Consider the following 19,590-nt stretch of genomic DNA (forward strand, 5'->3'; position numbering starts at 1 on the left):
TTACATTTGCTGACAACACTACATTGATTGGCCTCATCCCAAATAATAACTTTCAATTGATCAAATGCTTCCTGACAAGGCTCGGTCCAAACAAACTTTTCACCCTTCTTCAGGAGATTAGTCAGAGGAAGAGCGATATCAGCAAAGTTCTTCCAGAACTTACGATAATATCCAACCATTCCCAGAAAACTTCCAAGAGCCTTCTTACCAGTCTGTCACAAAAACTGTGGGTCAACTGTCTAAGAAAAATAACAAGATGGCTTGAGTTGCAAAAATGGTTTCAGGTGCTTTTATTTACAAAAATAGTGGAAAATCAAAACTTGGATGTCCACATCAAAACAAGAAATTTTTTTAAAAATGCAATATATATATATATATATATACACAGCTTGCAGTTGTCACCTGTCTGGTTAACAGCCACCCTCAAATTAAACAAAAAAAGAACCCAAAGCGCTAAGCTGATCCCCCTAGACAAACCAAAAGCTAATTAACTCAATTATCTTCCATTTCAGGCAATCTGAAACTCTACCACCAGTTCTCACAATAAACACATATACTTCATCATAGGATTCACCATTTCCCGGTTAAATAACTTAAATAAACCCCATGAGTAATTAGGTAACATAACCCTTGTCCCAGGTAAAGATGGTATCCTCCACCATCGGCACACCTGTGCAGGTTGCTGCTGCCTCTATATAAGACAGCTCCATGCAGCAGCTCTGTTTCAGACCCAGTGACTGTGGAGGAGAGAGACGTCAGATTACCATGACACTTCGGCAAAACACTTACTGGAAAGATGAATATGAATAAATTGACCTGAGATAATAAAACTGTGACATAGTGTGTTTCTTTTTTCCATGCCTGTTACTGCTGGGGATGAGTGTAAAATTGTGACTGTTGATTTATTGTGACGCGTGCACTCACCACAATAACAGAGGGAAATAATGTGTGTGGATGACCCTTTGAGTGTTTTACCGAGTGTGCCATGAAACATCTGTAATCAGTGACCGGCCTTCGTCACACAGTCGCAATAGGAACTTCAGAAATTGCCTGGATTTTGCCTGCACAGGAGCCAACTTGCCTTGACCTACAACACAGCCAAGACAGATCACAGTGGCGTGGCCAAGTTCACTCTTAGCTCAGTCAGCTGTAAGGTTGGCCCTGGAGAGCCTGTCAAACAGCTCTTCCACTACAGACATATGCTCTTCCCAAGTGTCACTCCCTGTGACTAAGTCATCAATATAGGCATCTGTGTGTCCTAACCCTCAAATTACAGGATCAATCATTCTCTGGAATGTTCCTGGAGCATATTTCATTCCAAATGGTGAAACATTGTATTCATACAACCCAGAAGGTGTCACAAATGCAGAAATTTCTCTACCTCAGTCCGTCAATGGAACACACCAATACCCTTTCAACAGATCAATCTTTGTAAGAAATTACCTTTTCCAACCTTATTGATGCAATCATCCACCCTAGGCATCTGTTTTTGTTACTGCATTTACCTTCCTATAATCAGTGCAAAATCTAACACTACCATCAGGTTTGGGCACAATAACACAGGATGAGCTCCAATCTGATGTTGAAGGCCTAATAATACCATTTTTCAGCATATATTCAATTTCTTGCTCAGCCAATTTCCATTTCTCTACGTTCATGCGATATGGGTGTTGTTTAATCGGTTTGGCTTGACCAATATCTACGTCATGTACTGCGACCCTGGTTTGCCTGGGAACATCGGGAAATAAATCTTTAAACTTCAGCTGTTGTTGTTGCTTTGGCTGCAGATGAGCCAACTTGTTGTCAATGTTTTTGAGAACAACCGAGTTCATTAGCCTAACTGGGACCATGTTTGGCTTGTGAAAAGTCTCAGACGAGTCAATTGTTTCATTCTCAGGGTTGTCAGATTGATATGTTTGACAACACTCACCGATGGTGCCTGCTTGTCAGAATAAGGCTTTGTCATATTGATGTGTACCACCTGTGTTAGTTTACGTCGGTGGTGTGTTTTAATAACATAATTCACATCATTAATTTGAGAGACTATTTCATACAGTCCATTGAATTTCACCTGAAGTGGATTCGTCAACATTGGAGATAAGGCAACACATTATCCCCCACCTAGTATTTTCTTTTGTTTTGGTCTGCTTATCAAACCAACACTTCATTTTGTTTTGAGAAATCTTTATGTTTTGTCTCGCTAGACGACAGGCTTGGTGTAGTTTATTTTTGAACTTCAAAACATAGTCTAACAAGTTAACATGTACATCCCCATCAATCCACTGTTCCTTTAACAAGGTCAAAGATCCCCTCACTCTATGACCAAATACAAGTTCAAATGGACTAAAGCCCAGTGATTCCTGTACCGACTCTCTTAAGCCTCATTTATACTTGTGCGTCAAGTGTACGCCATAGGCATCATGTACCCTACGCCGTACCCACGCTGTAGGGTGACGTGCATCTCCTCTAAAAAGTAACTCACACGTCGCGGCGATGCAGACCGCAACAACTGTGATTGGAGACAATGAGCCAAATCGTTAAAATTTCTGTCCTATGAAATTTAGGAACTACAACTTGGTGAACAACTGCCCATTCCTCACTCGCAGGTATAGCAGGTGGCCTCCACTTCCCCATTAACACTCCATCCTTGAGATAATACCCTACTGACATTTTCTTAATCTCATCATCTGAGAGAGATGTTTCTTATGAAGCTTCAATCTCAGGGTCTCGGTTCTGTTCTGCTATAAACTCCTTCCTAGACAGGGATAAATCTTTCTCATCAGACTTACTACCTGAATCCTGTTGGAACAATGAAGGCAAAAAAGTCCCTGACAAGTCATCATAACCTGAATCCCAACTTTGGCTATCTTGGGTATCAGAATCGTGCTGCACAGAACCGTCTGCATCGGGAGAATTTTTAGCTGTACTTCGAGTTACTGCACAGGAAGGATAAATGTTAAAATCCATCTGTGGGTCGTCAGTGGTTGGTTTAGTTGTCAACTGCACTGCAGGAACAACTTTACCATCTGCCAGGTCATTCCCTAACAGCAAAGTAACATCTTCCACAGGTAAACTGGAGCATAATCCGATCCTAACAGGTCCTGAAACCAACCCTGACTGTAAAGTTACCTTGTACAATGGCACAGATACAATGCTGCCCCCAATGCCTTTAATAAGATTTACCTCACCTATCTCAGTCTCATCACCAAACTTTAGAACGCTGTCTAATATAAGTGACTGAGAAGCCCCAGTATCTCGAAGAATTTTCACTGATACTGGGGTTGACCCTTCCATTACTAATACAAACCCATTTGACATAAAATGATCGAATCCCTTAACTCGGTCAGACCTCTCAGTCCTTAACTGAGCCGCAACAGAATGTTCAGAACCCTGTGGGTTTATAGGTGCTTCAACATACAGATCAGAGGTATTTGGGACTGCCTCCTTTTTCTTTTTCTTCTTCAGGACACAACAATTAGCCATCATATGACCAGCTTTCTTACAATAGTAACAAGAGAGACCAGAATATTTCTCCTTCAACTGCTTCCCTTCATCCTTACTCTTGTCACTAGTCCCAGTTTTAATTTCTGGTTTACCCTGGTTATCCCTGCTACTCTTCTGGAAACTCTTACTCGGGGTAAACATAACCTTGTGGGTTAAAGCAAACTCATCTGCTAATCTAGCAGACTCCTGCAAAGCAGCAGCATCCTTTTCATCTAAGTACATCTTTATGTCATCAGGGATGCACATTTTGAATTCTTCAATTAAAACCAACTCTTTCAAGCTGTTAAAATCATCATTTACATTTTTATATGTGCACCAGTGGTCAAAACACACAAACTTCTCATAAGCAAATTCCATATAAGTCTGGTTCACAGCTTTCCTCAAATTTCTAAACTTTTGCCTGTATGCTTCTGGTACCAACTCGTAAGCCTTGGGCACAGCCTGTTTCACTATGTCATAATCAACTGCTTCAACAACTGTCAAAGCAGAATAGGCTTGCTGAGCCTTCCCCTTAATTACACTTTGTGGCCAACCCTCTTTTGGGCACTTTAAACTCTGAGCAACCTTATCAAAATGCTGAAAGTATTTATCAACCTCTGCATCATCAAATGGAGGTACCAATTTAACTTCCTGACTGCTCTCAAACTTATCACCAGAGTCTAACGTTATAACCCTTTGCTGCAATCTCTCTATCTTTTCCAGCTCGAACAGCCACTGTCTTTCTGCTTCCTCCCTGTTTTTCTGCCTCTTCTCTCTGTTTTCCTGCCTCTCTAGCCTCAACCTGCCTCTGCCTTTCCACAGCCTCCATCTTCAATTTTTCTAACTTGTACGGGAGGCCAAGCTCACTAGGTTTACTTTCAGGAAACACCTCCAACTCCTCCACTTTAAACACACCCTCAGATACATAATGTTCAGCTATTATCCTCTGCATCTGTGACCTCCTCATTGTCGATTTCACCTTAGCAAGTTTTAACCATTTAACAATACTCAACAACTCAATCCTTCTGGTGTCCTTTAGTGCCTCAGAGGTTGGCGCTTCCAGAAATCTATCAACATCCATTGCTGCTGATTTTCCACACACAAATAAATCAAAAGGGATTTCTCCAATGAAATCGATAATTAATCAATATGCCTCCAAATCTTTTCCTATATCGGATGCAGGTCCCAATTTTGTCCCCGTAACACTTTAGAAATGAGTCAGCAGCAATAGACTACACCTAGAGTCTGTTTTTGATGTTACATCCACTATCTTTATTAGTACCTACTAACAATATAGTAACTTAAGCAAGATAAACAAAAGTTAACAGTGTTATGTGTATATATGTGGGTAAATATAACTCCCAAACTATTGAGCTCAGGGGAAACAAGGCTTGGAGTCTTGAGATGGTAAACTATGAAAGTTCAGTTCAACCACAGAATAGTTGAGAAGAGAGAGATATTTGTAATCCAGGGTAAATGTAGAGAGAAGGCAATAATGTTGACTTCCACAACATCCATGGTGGTAAAACGAGAGAACAGTCACTGTAGATTTTATCTGTCATCGTTCCAAATCCACATACAAATTATCACCAAAAGTGACTTTTCACAGGGGGTATCGTCTTCAAGTGAATTTCCACACCACACCCAGGCAAGGGTTAACACATAAGTGGTCTTCACAGGATACCCCAAATCCGATCCACTCCTATGGATCAAACGAGGTGACAACCACACATTCAACGTATGCTGAATCAATAATTAACCCACCCTTGTGGGCATAGGAAAGTTCTAAACAATGACCCTTGGCCACTGGTCCCTTGTTCCGATACTTCCATTTTTCCTCCTTCATCTCCGTCTGACTCTGAGTGTCTGTGTCCGTGGTTAAAACTAATCAAGCTGCGAGCAATGTAAACAAGATGCAAGTCAGACTGATTTCCATTCTTAATCTCTCTCAAAATGACAGTCCACAGCAAACAAAATCTAGGGATTTATAACAATGGCCACTCCCCAGTGTGAACTCGCTGATGTCTCAGTAGGGTGGATGACTGAGTGAATCTCTTCCCACAGACTGAGCAGGTGAATGGCTTTTCCCCAGTGTGAACTCGCTGATGTCTCTGTAGGGTGGATGATCGAGCGAATCTGTTCCCACATTCTGAGCAGGTGAATGGCTTCTCCCCAGTGTGAACTCGCTGATGAATCTGTAGGTCGGATGACCAAGTGAATCTCTTCTCACAGACTGAGCAGCTGAATAGCTTCTCCCCAGTGTGAACTCGCTGATGACTCTGTAGGTGAGATGACTCAGTGAATCTCTTCCCACATTCCAAGCAGGCGAACGGCTTCTCTCCAGTGTGGACTCGCTGGTGTCTCTGTAGGGTGGAAGAGTAAGTGAATCTCTTCTCACAGACTGAACAGGTGAATGGCCACTCCCCAGTGTGAACTGACTGGTGTGCTAGTAGTTGGGAAGACTGAGTGAATCTTTTCCCACATTCTGAGCAGGTGAACGGCTTCTCCCCAGTGTGAACTCGCTGATGACTCTGCAGGGTGGATGACTCAGTGAATCCCTTCCCACAGACTGAGCAGGTGAACGGCTTCTCCCCAGTGTGAACTCGCTGATGACTCCGTAGGTTGGATGACTGAGTGAATCCCTTCCCACAGACTGAGCAGGTGAATGGCTTCTCTCCAGTGTGAACTCGCTGATGTACCATTAGGTTGGATGACTCAGTGAATCTCTTCCCACAGACTGAGCAAGCGAACGGCTTCTCCCCAGTGTGAACTCGATGGTGTCTCTGTAGGTCGGATGACCAAGTGAATCTCTTCCCACATTCTGAGCAGGTGAATGGCTTCTTCCCAGTGTGAACTCGCTGGTGTGTCAGTAGGTGAGATGACCAAGTGAATCCTTTCCCACAGACTGAACAGGTGAACGGCCGCTCCCTGGTGTGAACTTGCTGGTGTGCCATTTGTTCAGATGACTGAGTAAATCCTTCCCCACAAATTCAGCAGATAACCAACCTCTGCCCAGAGTGAACTGACTGGTGTGTCCACAGGTGGGAAGACCGACAGAATCCTTTCTCACACACTGAATAGTTGAATGACCTTGCCCAGTGTGAACTTGCTGATGTACCTTCAATTGAGATGACCGAGTGAATCCCTCCCCACAGTCTGAGCAGGAAGGATGGTCGATTGAATCCCTTGCTCCACTTCTTAAATATCTAGACAGAGACAGCAAAACTGGCGTGTCGTGTTTGAGATTCCTGGAGACAAATTCCTTCTTATTTTTAACCTGTAAAAAGATTTATAAAATCCATCAGTGGGTGTAGGACAACATTTCAGATGATATTACTTGAGTTGCCAAGGTTTGATCTGGTATCACACTGTTACAGTGAGGTTCAACCCAAGTTGGAGAGATAAATCATCTTCTAACTGGGCACAGTGCTGGTATCTGGAATGGCCATCAATTTCCTGATGCTCTTCCTGTGTCTGTAAGAATGCAGCATTTCTGCCATCTCCAATTTGTGTCTTGGCTCAGTTTGACTCTCTCCATTGGTATTATTCCCTGCTCCTGCTGAGCAGCATGGGTGCCTGACCCCATCATATCTGAAACACTTTCACACAAATAGTCTTTCTTGACGTGCAGCGAGGATTTTCTTTTATGTATTATTAACTTAAAGTGCCACAATTTTAAGTTTTAATGCCATATAAAAAATTCCTGCTGAGATGAATGGTTGGTCCACACAGCTGTGAAAAGGACTTAGAGGGAATTTTTGTATTATTTCAGGTTCTTGTCACAGTCACAGAAAAGGACAACACAGAAACAGGCCCTTTTGTTTGTGCTGAACTATCTAAACTGCCCACTCCCGTACCCCTACCATCCAGGTACCTAAGCAAACCTCTTAAATGTTGAAATTGAGCTTGCTTGCACCACTTGGGCTGACTGCTCATTCCACACCCGGATGACCATCTGTGTGAAGAAATTTCCCCTCATGTTCCCCTTAACGTTTCACCTTTCACCCTTAACCCATGGCCTCTGGTTGTCGTCCCACCCAATCCCAGTGGAGTAAGTCAGCTTGCTTTTACCCTGTCTATGCCCCTCTATCACAAACAAATCGCCCCTCAGTCTTCTACATTCCAAGGAATAAATTCCTGACCTGTTCAATCTTTCCTAACAACCCAAGTCCTCCAGACCTGGCAACATCCTTGTGAATTTTCTCTGAACTCTTTCAACCTCTTTTACAACTTTCTTGTAGGTAGGTGACCAAAACTGTACACAATACTCCAAAGTAGGCCTCACAACTGTCTTCTACAAGTCAACATAACGTTCATCTATTGTTGTCAGTACTTTGGTTCATGAAGGCCAATGGGCCAAAATCTTTCTTTCGATCCCATCTATGACACCATTTTCAATAGACAATAGGTGCAGGAGTAGGCCATTCGGCTCTTCGAGCCAGCACTGCCATTCACTGTGATCATGGCTGATCATCCACAATCAGTACCCCGTTCCTGCCTTCTCCCCATATCCCTTGACTCCGCTATCATTAAGAGCTCTATCTAACTCTTTCTTGAAAGCATCCAGAGAATTGGCCTCGAGGCAGAGCATTTCACTGACCCACAACCCTCTGGGTGAAAAAGTTTTTCCTCAACTCCGTTTTAAGTGGTCTACCCTTTATTCTCAAATTGTGGCCTCTGGTTCTGGACTCCCCTAATATCAGTGAATTAAGGACTTGTATTCCCAGATCCCTTTCTTCTGCAAAACTCCTCAGAGCCCTACCAGTCACTGTGAAAGACCTACCTTGATAGGTCCTACCAAAGTGCAACACCTCACACTTGTCTGTATTAAATTCCATTTTCCATTTCTCAAACCATTTTCTCAGCTGGTCCAGATCGCACTGCACGTCATGATATCTTTCCTCGCTGACCACTACACCACCAACCTTGGTGTCATACAGAAATTTGCTGATCCAGTTAACCACACTATCATCCAGATTACTGATATAGATGAAAAACAACAACAGATCCAGCACTGATCCCTGTGGCACACCACTAGTCACAGGCCTCCAGTCAGAGAGGCAACCATCTGCTACCACACACTGGCTTCTCCCAAAGACAGTGTCTCATTCAATTTACTATCTCCTCTTGAATGCTGAGTGACTGAACCTTCTTGACCAACCTCCCATATCAGACTTTGTCAAGTGCCTTGCTAAAGTCCATGTAGACAACATCCACTGCCTTGCCTTCATCCACTTTCCTGATAACTTCCTCGAGAGACTCTACAAGATTGGTTAGATATGACCTACCGTGCACAAAGCCATGCTGTCTATCCTTAAACAATCCACATCTATCCAAGTACTTACAGTATATATCTGGTTCCTGCACACACGTTCCAATAACTTTCCCACTACTGATGTCACCAATGTACAATTTCTTAGTTTATTTTTAGAGCCCTTCTTGAACAGTGGAACAACATTGGCTGTCCTCCAATCTGCCAGTCCCTCACGTGTCACTGAGGATGATTTAAATATCTGTGCTTGTGCCCCAACAATTTCTGCACTTGTCTGCCGCAGAGTCCCAGGGAACAACTTGTCAGGCCCTGGGGATTGATCCACGCTAACTTGCCTGAAGACAGCAAACACCTCCACCTCTGTAATCCGTACAGGGTCCATGAAGTTGATGCTGCTTTGCCTCACTTCTATAGATTCTGTCACCATCTCTTAAGTAAATATGGATGCAAAAACATCTGCCACATCTATTTTGTCTCCTCATATGGATTAACGTTCTGATCTTGCAGCGGATTAATTTTTCCCTTGCAATCTTTTCGCACTTAACATACCTGCAGAATCCATGAGCATTCTCCTTCACTTTAGTCTGCTGGGGCAACCTCATCACTTCTTTTATTTCTTTCATAAGTGTTCACTTGAATTTCCTGTAACTCATCAGTACCCCATTTGTTCCGATCCACCTGTACCTGGTATGCGCCTCCTTTTTATTGATCTGGGGGAGGAAAGCCAAAGGGGTGATAGAGCTGCATGGTGGGAGGTGGGGGTGGGGGGGGGTGATAAACTAAAGTTGCAGGGGGAATGGGAGCCTGAATAACAGAACAGAGAGGGGAGGGGTTGTGGAGACAGTTGTTGTTCAGTCCTCAGACAAAGTCAGGAATGAAAAGGTTGTGCATGGTGCAGTGGATATGCTGAGCCCTGTATATTTCAATACAAGGAGCAGTGTAGGAAAGGCGGATGTGTTCAGGGCATGGATCAACATCTGGAATTATGACACTAGGATCTGGCCACTGGGGACTGGGACAGGCTGCTTTCTGGCAAAGGTGTGCTTGGTAAATGGGAGGCCTTCAAAGCAAAATTTGATAGTACAAAGCGGGTGTGTGTTTGTCAGAATAAAAGGTGAATATAGAAACTGTAGGAACCTTGGATTTCAAGAGATATTGAGACCCTGGTGAAGCACAAAATGGAGTTGGATAACGGGTATAAGCAGGCAGATTCTTATGGAGTATAAGAAATGCAAGAGAATACATAAGAAATAAATCAGGATGGCTAAAAGAAGGCATGAGGTTGCACTCGCAGAAAAGCTGAAGGATAATCCTCAGGGATTCTAGAGATAGGTTAAGAGCAAAAGGATTGCAAGGGACAAATTCGGTCCTCTGGAAGACCGGAATGGCAAACCACGTGTGGAAGCAAAGCAGATGCGGGAGATCTTAAATACTTATTCATCTCTGTTTACTGCATCTGTATTTACTAAGGAAACTGGCATGAAGTCCATGGAGTTAAGGGAAACAAGTAGTGAGATCATGGAAACTGTACAGATTGAAAAGGAGGAGGTGCTTGCTACCTTGAGGAAAATTAAAGTGGATAAATCCCCAGGACCTGACAGGGTGTTCCCTCGGACCTTGAAGGAGACTTGTGTTGAAATTGCAGGGGCCCTGGCAGAAATATTTAAAATGTTGGTGTCTACAGGTGAGGTGCCGGAGGATTGGAGAGTGGCTCATGTTGTTCTGTTGTTTAAAAAAGGATCAAAAAGTAATCCGGGAAATTATCGGCCGGTAAGTTTGATGTTGTTAGTGGGTAAGTTATTGGAGGGAGTACTAAGAGACAGAATCTATAAGCATTTGGATAGACAGGGACTTATTAGGGAGAGTCAACATGGCTTTGTGCGTGGTAGGTCATGTTTGACCAATCTGTTGGAGTTTTTCGAGGAGGTTACCAGGAAAGTTGATGAAGCGAAGGCAGTGGATGTTGTCTACATGGACTTCAGTAAGGCCTTTGACAAGGTCCCGCATGGAAGGTTAGTTAGGAAAATTCAGTCGCTAGGTATACATGGAGAGGTGGTAAATTGGATTAGACATTGGATCGATGGAAGAAGCCAGAGAGTGGTGGTAGAGAATTGCTTCTCAGAGTGGAGGCCTGTGACTAGTGGTGTGCCACAGGGATCAGTGCTGGGTCCATTGTTATTTGTCATCTATATCAATGATCTGGATGATAATGTGGTAAATTGGATCAGCAAATTTGTTGATGATACAAAGATTGGAGTTGTAGTAGACAAAGAGAAAGGTTTTCAGCACCTGCAGAGGGACTTGGACCAGCTGGAAAAATGGGCTGAAAAATGGCAGAAGGAGTTTAATACAGACAAGTGTGAGGTATTGCACTTTGGAAGGACAAACCAAGGTAGAACATACAGGGTAAATGGTAAAGCACTGAGGAGTGCAGTAGAACAGAGGGATCTGGGAATACAGATACAAAATTCCCTAAAAGTGGCATCACAGGTAGATAGTGTCGTAAAGAGAGCTTTTGGTACATTGGCCTTTATTAATCAAAGTATTGAGTATAAGAGCTGGAATGTTATGATGAGGTTGTATAAGGCATTAGTGAGGCTGAATCTGGAGTATTGTATTCAGTTTTGGTCACCAAATTACAGGATGGATATTAATAAGGTTGAAAGAGTGCAGAGAAGGTTTACAAGGATGTTGCCGGGACTTGAGAAACTCAGTTACAGAGAAAGGTTGAATAGGTTTGGACTTTATTCCCTGGAGCGTAGAAGAATGAGGGGAGATTTGATAGAGGTATATAAAATTATGATGGGTATAGATAGAGTAAATGCAAGCTGGCTTTTTCCACTGAGGCAAGGGGAGAAAAAAAAGAGGACATGGGTTCAGGGTGAGGGGGGAAAAGTTTACAGGGAACATTAGGGGTGGGCTTCTTCACACAGAGAGTGGTGGGAGTATGGAATAAGCTGGCAAACGAGGTGGTAAATGCGGGTTCTATTTTAACATTTAAGAATAAATTGGACAGCTACATGGATGGGAGGTGTATGGAGAGATATGGTCCGTGTGCAGGTCAGTGGGACTAGGCAGAAAATGGTTTGGCACAGCCAAGCAGGGCCAAAAGGCCTGTTTCTGTGCTGTAGTTTTTCTATGGTTTCTACTCAGGAGGTGGACAAAGAGTGTATGGGAGTGTGGAAAAGCGGCATTAAAATCGTGGGCCCTGTACAGATTAAAGAAGAGGAGATGTTTGCTATCCTGAGGCAGATTAGGCTGGATAAATCTCCGGGGCATGACAGGGTGCTCCCTCGGACCCTACGGGAGGCAAGTGCAGAAATTGTCAGGGCCCCAGCAGAGATAATTAAATCATCCTTAGTGACAGGAGAGTAATCAGAGGATTGTAGGATAGCCAAAGTTATTTCGCTGTTCAACATAGAACATAGAAATCTACAGCATATTCCAGGCCATTCAGCCCACAATGTTGTTCCAACCATGAAACTTACTCTGGAAACTGCCTGGAATTTCCCTAGCACATAGACCTCTATTTTACTGAGCTCCATGTACCTATCTAGGAGGCTGTTAAAATACCCTATTTTATCTGCCTCGACCACCGCTACTGGCAGTGCATTCCACACACCCACCACTCTCTGTGTAAGAAAAGATACCCCTGACATCCCCTCGGTACCTACTTCCAAGCACTTTAAAACTATGCCCCTCGTGTTAGCCATTTCAGCCCTGGGTAAAAACCTCTGGCTATCCACATGATCAATGCCCCTCATCATCTTATCCATCTGAAAAAGGCTCTAAGCATAAACAAGGAAATTATACATTGTTTTGAGGACTTGTTGGAAGTGTACAAAAGTATGAGGGTATAGATAGGGTAAATGCAAGCAGCTTTTTCCATTGATGTTGGGTGGGACGACAACCAGAGGTCATGGGTAAGTGACTTCCCCATGTATACAATACAGAATACAGAATACAATACAGCACAATACAGGCCCTTCGGCCCACAATGCTGTGCCGAACATTACTTTAGAAATTATCTGGAGTTCCCCATAGCCCTCTATTTTTCTACGCACCATGTACCTATCCAGGAGCCTCTTAAAAGACCCTATTGTATCCGGCTTCATCACAGTCGCCGGCAGCCCATTCCACGCACTCACCACTCTGTGTAAAAAAAACGCACCCCTTGAGGTGATATCACGTGTCAGGACGTGACTGGACAGAGTTCCCAGCATGCGCAGAAATGAAGACTGATCGAGAAGCATGGCAGTGTAAACCGTGGTTTTGTTGCTGTTAAATAAAAGTTCAATTCTGCCAGAATATGGTTTGTTATTAGTAACCCACGGTACGTATAAAGAACACAACACCCCTGATATCTCCCTCGTACCTACTAACAAGCACCTTAAAACTGTGCCCTCTCTGAAGATTTTCTCTTGTTTGTGATTGGAGGCAGAACAAAGGTGATTTTCTCAACAGCTGATGTAAAAGATTTTGTTCCCTTTCTCCGGGTTCCCGATCCTTGCATTTAGACAGTTGGAGCTCAGCTTTGTCTGAGAGATCCATCGGTTCCCATTCCCTCATCAGCCGGAAGCTCCCCGGGGCCCGTGTACGGATCGTGGGGCTGAGAGAGAGGGAAGAGAGCAGGACTGTCCCGGGATTGTGGCTCACGGTGTCTGGAGTCACAGTAATTGTCCCGAAGTCAGTGTTGAAACACCCCCCAACCCCCCCCTCCCCCTGCCCCCCTCACCCTCTCTCCCTTCTTCCCCCCCCTCACCCTCTCTCCCTTCTCCCCCCCTCACCCTCTCTCCCTTCTCCCCCCCTCACCCTCTCTCCCTTCTCCCCCCCCTCACCCTCTCTCCCTTCTCCCCCCCTCACCCTCTCTCCCCCCCTCACCCTCTCTCCCTTCTCCCCCCCCTCACCCTCTCTCCCTTCTCCCCCCCTCACCCTCTCTCCCTTCTCCCCCCTCACCCTCTCTCCCTTCTCCCCCCTCACCCTCTCTCCCTTCTCCCCCCCCTCACCCTCTCTCCCTTCTCCCCCCCCCTCACCCTCTCTCCCTTCTCCCCCCCCTCACCCTCTCTCCCTTCTCCCCCCCTCACCCTCTCTCCCTTCTCCCCCCCCTCACCCTCTCTCCCTTCTCCCCCCCTCACCCTCTCTCCCTTCTCCCCCCCCCACCCTCTCTCCCTTCTCCCCCCCCTCACCCTTCTCCCCCCCCTCACCCTCTCTCCCTTCTCCCCTACCCCCGGAGAGTCGCTCTTACCTGCCGCTGCTCTTCTGAGGCCTTTGTGCACTGCGCGCATGCGTGATATTCGGGAACGTCACAACGCTGACGCCTGTGCATTTGATCGGTGCTTCGGCGACGGCGATATTTGTAACGCAGGGATTTATGGGTAATCACGGTGCCATTAAAAGTTTCTGCAAGCACCAGTTCCATGTTCGTAGCTCAGTTTTTGTGTGTGTGTGCATAGAAAATTCAGCAGCTGTTTTAGCGCAGAAAGCGTTTCCCATAAACAGTATACTCAATATCAACGTGTATCTAATGCCAAAGTACAATCCTTTTACAAGTGTAGATATAAAACACAAGAGATTCTGCAGTTGCAGGAAATACGGTACAGAGACGCGCACACAAAATGCTGGAGGAACTCCGCAGTTCAGGCAGCTACAAAGCAGAGGAGTACACAGTCTAGACATGCTGAAGGGGCTCAGCATAAATATTGTCTATTTATTCCTCTCCGCATTTGCAGCCAGATCTGTTGATTTCCTCCAGTATTCTGCAGAAATTAACCACCTTTTTTTTTCAAACTGTTTGAAAATGTTTCTGATCTTTCATTTGCAGCCACATCCTACCAGTCTGATTCCTCTTCCTGCTCCTCCTGGTAAACTCTAGGTCCCATCTCTTTCAGGAGCCCCAAAGCCCTGATTCAGGCTGATTTCTGACTCTACTCCATCGATGATTCACTCACTAGTCTGCTGTCAGACTTTAGAGGTGCATTGCAACAACCCAGCTGTCTGAGACACAGTCCTTTGAAATGAGTGAAAATGATACAAGACGTTGAAAAGAGCGGGGAGGAAGGAGTTTAACCAACTTCATCCAGAGCCCTGAAGGACGTCAAAAGCACAGTGAGCTTATCGTTTTATTCAGCCTGGAGAGAAACATGCAGGAAATTCATGCAGGTGTACAGGATGATGAGAGACATTGGTCGTGTGGATAGCTACAGGCTTGTTCCTAGGGCTTTAGATTTAGATTATGAAGACACACAGTCCTCTCTTATTGTCATTTAGTAATGCATGCATTAAGAAATGATACAATATTTCCTCCAGTGTGATATCACAAAACACAGGACAGAACAAGACTGAAAAATCTAACAAAATCACATAATTATAACATATAGTTACAACAGTGCAACAATACCATAACTTGATGAAGAAGTCCATGAGCACAGTAAAAAGTTCAAAGTCTCTCAAATGTCCCACATCTCACGCAGACGGGAGAAAGAAGAAAAAACTCTCCCTGCCATGCCAACCACAGTCCGACTCCGAGTCGTCCGAAAACTTCGAGCCTCCGATCAGCTTTCCGACACCGAGTACTGAGTATCATGTCTATCCGAGCGATTTGACTTCAATCTCGGTCGCCAACAGCAGGCACAGCCGTGGATTTTGAGGCCTTCCCTCTGGAAGATTCACGATCGCGCAGTAACGACAGCAGCGAACGGGCGTTTCAGAAATTTGTCCAGATGTTCCTCTGTACTTTCACGCCCCTCTCCATCAAATCAGAATTGTCCACGGCCCCTATTTAACGGATACGATATCGTTTTTCACCGAAGGACTGCACGCGCGGAACGCTGCACTCGCTCCTCCCGCCGAACCGGCTGAACACGAGGGGGCAGAGTTTTAACTTGCTTGGAAGTAGGTGCAAAGCAGATGTCAGAGCTAAGTGGTGTGTGTGTGGAATGCACTGCCAGCGACAGTGGTAGAGGCGGATACAATAGGGTCTTTTCAGAGACTCTTAGATATTATATAGATGTTAGATAGTACATGGAGTCTAGAAAAATAGAGGGCGATGCGGGAGGGTAATTCGTGGCAGTTTCTGGAGTAGGTTACATGGTCGGCACAACACTGCGGGCCGAAGGGCCTGTAACGTGCTGTAGATTTCTATGATTCTGTGAAATTCAAGGGAAATCTCTTCTCCCACGGTGTGGTGACCAGCTGCAACCTGTCATCACAGGGAGGGTGAGAGGGGAGCGGCAGGATTGTCCGAACTTGAACTCCCAATGGGATCGCACCCCTTCTCATTCACTACCATCATCCGCACCCCCGTGGACTCCATCCCTTCCCACCCACTCCCACCATTTGCACTCCCAATGAGCTTTCTTTCCGTTCATTTCCAACGGGACTGCGACGCTGGAAACTGGAGGGGTTGCTGAAATCCCCATTTGCAAGAACCCAGGACACCATCAGCGACACGAAACAGCTTACCAGCAAAGTCACCGTGACCACACTCACGGTGAGAGAGAGAGGGGAGCGGGGAAAGGTTGGAGAAGGAGATGTTGGGAGGAACTCGGCCGGTAGAGTAGAGAGAGGGGAGCGGGGAAAGGTTGGAGAAGGAGATGTTGGGAGGAACTCGGCCGGTAGAGTAGAGAGAGGGGAGCGGGGAAAGGTTGGAGAAGGAGATGTTGGGAGGAACTCGGCCGGTAGAGTAGAGAGAGGGATAGACCGAGAGGCAGAGACGGGGGGATAGCGAGAGATCGAGAGATACAGTAGATGGGTGGCGAGATGGAAGGTGAGAGAGAAGGGAGAGAGAGGGTGAGAAGGGTGGGAGACAATGCTGAGACAGCGGTAGAGGAAGAGGGATGGGGAGGCAGAGGGAGAATGGGGTTAAAAGGGAGGAAGAGATAGAGGTGAGAGTGGAGTGTCCTATCCACTGTGTGGGCGTTATTAGTCTGTCATCTGACATCACGGGATCTGTCGATGTCGCCGGTTTCTCCATCTATCGATTCGCGTTTGACCTGCAAATTCTGTGCGTGTGAACATGTTTTTTTTTCTGCGTGATTACGAGTCAAGCAGACCTGTTCAGCTGCAATGGACACGATTAACGTTCTTAGTAAAACAGTGGTGACGGGGATGGGATGTGTGACACTCGCTCTTTTGGAATCGATGTTCACATTTGAACAATGACCATCATTGGACAAGCTCAGGAATATTATGATTCACAGACCACGGGAAGATTTACATTGAAATGTTTGGCAAGTTATTCGCGGCAAACAACATCACTGAGCCCAATCAAAAGGATAGTATCTTGCTTGGTTGTTGCGGTCCGGAAACACACAATATCGTCCGAGGTTTGATGAATCCCGATTTGCTCTCTTCGAAATCGTATGTGGGACTTCTGAGATTTGATCTCATTACAATCCTAAACTGTCCTATATTGTACAATCCTATATTGTGCAGCGCGTTAGATTCAGCTCTCGTTTTCAGTTAGAAAACGAACCAACAGCAACGTTTGTTGCTGAATGAAGAAAACTGACTGAACTTTGTGTTTACGTTGATGTTCGAGAAGTAACGATACGAGATCGCTCAGTCGTCGGCGTGATGTTCGCATTCAGCGTCGCTTATCGGCAGAATCGGAGCTCTCACTTCAGTCAGCTTTTGATATCGCAAATGGCATGCAAACGGCAGATAAAAATGCAGTTTTGTCGCAAGAGTCCCACGTACAAAGAGCGGTGACATCTCCATCACCTACAACTGCCGCAGATTGTACTGACGCTAACAAAGTGTCCCCAGCTAAGAATCAAAAGAATTATACTCCGGGGTTTCCGATGTTACCTTTGCGCTGAATTTCACCGGAAGCCTACAGACTGTTGACACCGAGACTCATTCCGCTTTACTTGCCGAAAGAAAGGACACTTGACCAGAGTTTGCCGATCTCGGCCTCCATCCAAATCAAAACGTTCCACAGCATCTGATCTCTTCTTATTGATCATGATGTGTTTGACCAAGCTACGTTCTGGTCAATGGTGACCAAGTCCACTTTCCCCAAGTGTTGACAGTAGGACATTCATCAAATCCAATGCAAAAAAAGAGGTGTTGAAATTCACTGTTGATGTATGTCACCATTCCATAAATGCGGTGTGATCTGAAAGCTCGAAAGCGCTGGACAGTGCTGCCTTGAAAGCCGAATCCAGCCGTCGGGGTCCGGGTCGGAGATCCGAGAACGAGCCAATTGCCGGCGCCGACATAGAGGCGATTCGATGTGGCGGAACAGAGGCGAGCGGAGGCGAGGCAGAGACCGGCCCCGTGCCCGACAGCGAGGACAGATCCGAGATTTGATCGATTTTAAAGTGGGGCCGAATTGGAAAGATTGGAACGAGCAGAATCGAAGCGGTGAGGCCAGGCCCGAGGGAGTAACGAAACAGCACGGCCCGGGTCCGAAAGCGAGGAACGACGCGATGTTCAAACGTTTTCAACGACGGAACAGATTGGACGATGGACGGGACGCTTCGGCTCGGTGCTCCGCGACGTTTTCTCGGCGCTACGTTCAACAGAGGCAGGGACATGTTCTGGAATCGGTTGTTGCAATACCTGGCTTCCTTACCGTGGGGGGACTCAATTTTCCGAACTTCAGTTCTGAATGTTATTTGGTGAAGTTTATCGTTTGCAGCTTTGGTATTTTTGTGTTTTATTCTCTGCGCGTCGGGTGTTTGACGATTTTCTTTCTTAACCGGTCCTATTGGTTTTCTTTGTTTCGTGGTTATTAGTAAGGAGCCGAATCTAAATGTTGAAAAAGTATAATAAATGCACTTTGAATTTTGAACTGTGAACAGGTACGTCTTCCTCGACGGGTCAGCAGAGGAAAGGCCGAGGAGCTTCCATTTCCCGTGGGTCCACAGCTCTGTAGATGATGAGTTGGAGATGAGGAATTGATGCAATTACGGAAAAGTTTGAGAAGATTAGTGATGTACCCCGGACAGTGTGCGGGCTGTTGCATCCGGTCAGGTGTGGAGGCGCTAATGCAGAAGATCGGAAAAAGCCACAACGCGTTGTAAAGTCAGTCAGCTCCAGCAAAGGCATCAGGCTCCCCGCCATATTCAAAAAGCAATGTCTGAAGAAGACGGCATCCATCATTGAGGACCCTGAAGATCCAGAACACTTTGCATTGCTGACATCAGTAAGGAGGTACCTGGTCACAAGACACACCCTGAACGTTTCACTAACACATGATCGTACAGTGCATACAGCAATATGGCATCGTAGGCACTTGGTTGTGCCCACGTTTTAGTCCATTCCAAGATCAATCTGACCCTTTCCGACTACATCACCCTCATCTTTCCCATTCATCCACCCGCCGACCTGACAGTCTGTGGAATGTCCATAACGGAAATGACGCCACGCCGCTGATTACAGAGCGTCACACGTACACACCCCTCAGTGTGTAAAAGAAATGCCTCCGCCATCACCACAATACCTTCCGCCCAACTCCATAAAGTTATACCTCCGTGTATTCGCCATTTCCGCCTGGGAAACATGCAGTATCTCTTGCTGTACAATCGACCGCTGCCTCTTATCATTGTGTACACCTTCCCAACGTCACAGCTCATTTTCTGTCCTCCTAAAGCAAAACCCTAGCTCGGTCAACCGCTCTTCATAATCCTGGTGTCATCGCAGTGAAACTCCTCTGCTCCATCTCTAACGATTCGACATCCTTCCTATAATGTGACCACCGGAACGGAACAGAAGACAGGAAGTGCGGATTCAGCAGAGTTTTCTAAGGCTACAAAATTATTTCACGGCTCTTACCCTCATTCCCCCGTCTAATGAAGACCACCGCAGCCTCTGCCTTTTGCGGCCAAACC

The 19,590-nt window shown here is 45.6% G+C and overlaps 1 protein-coding gene across 1 annotated transcript in view; it reads right to left on the reverse strand.

Annotated features, from left to right (window-relative positions):
• Positions 1–19,590, reverse strand: part of LOC140208566 (uncharacterized) — a 189,704-nt gene that overhangs the window by 123,755 nt on the left and 46,359 nt on the right. Inside the window, 1 exon segment of the mRNA XM_072277316.1 lies at positions 5,966–6,173. Coding sequence (XP_072133417.1) covers positions 5,966–6,173 — 208 coding nt within the window.

This window comes from Mobula birostris, chromosome 13 (genome assembly GCF_030028105.1).
Source record: "Mobula birostris isolate sMobBir1 chromosome 13, sMobBir1.hap1, whole genome shotgun sequence".
Taxonomy (NCBI): domain Eukaryota; kingdom Metazoa; phylum Chordata; class Chondrichthyes; order Myliobatiformes; family Myliobatidae; genus Mobula; species Mobula birostris.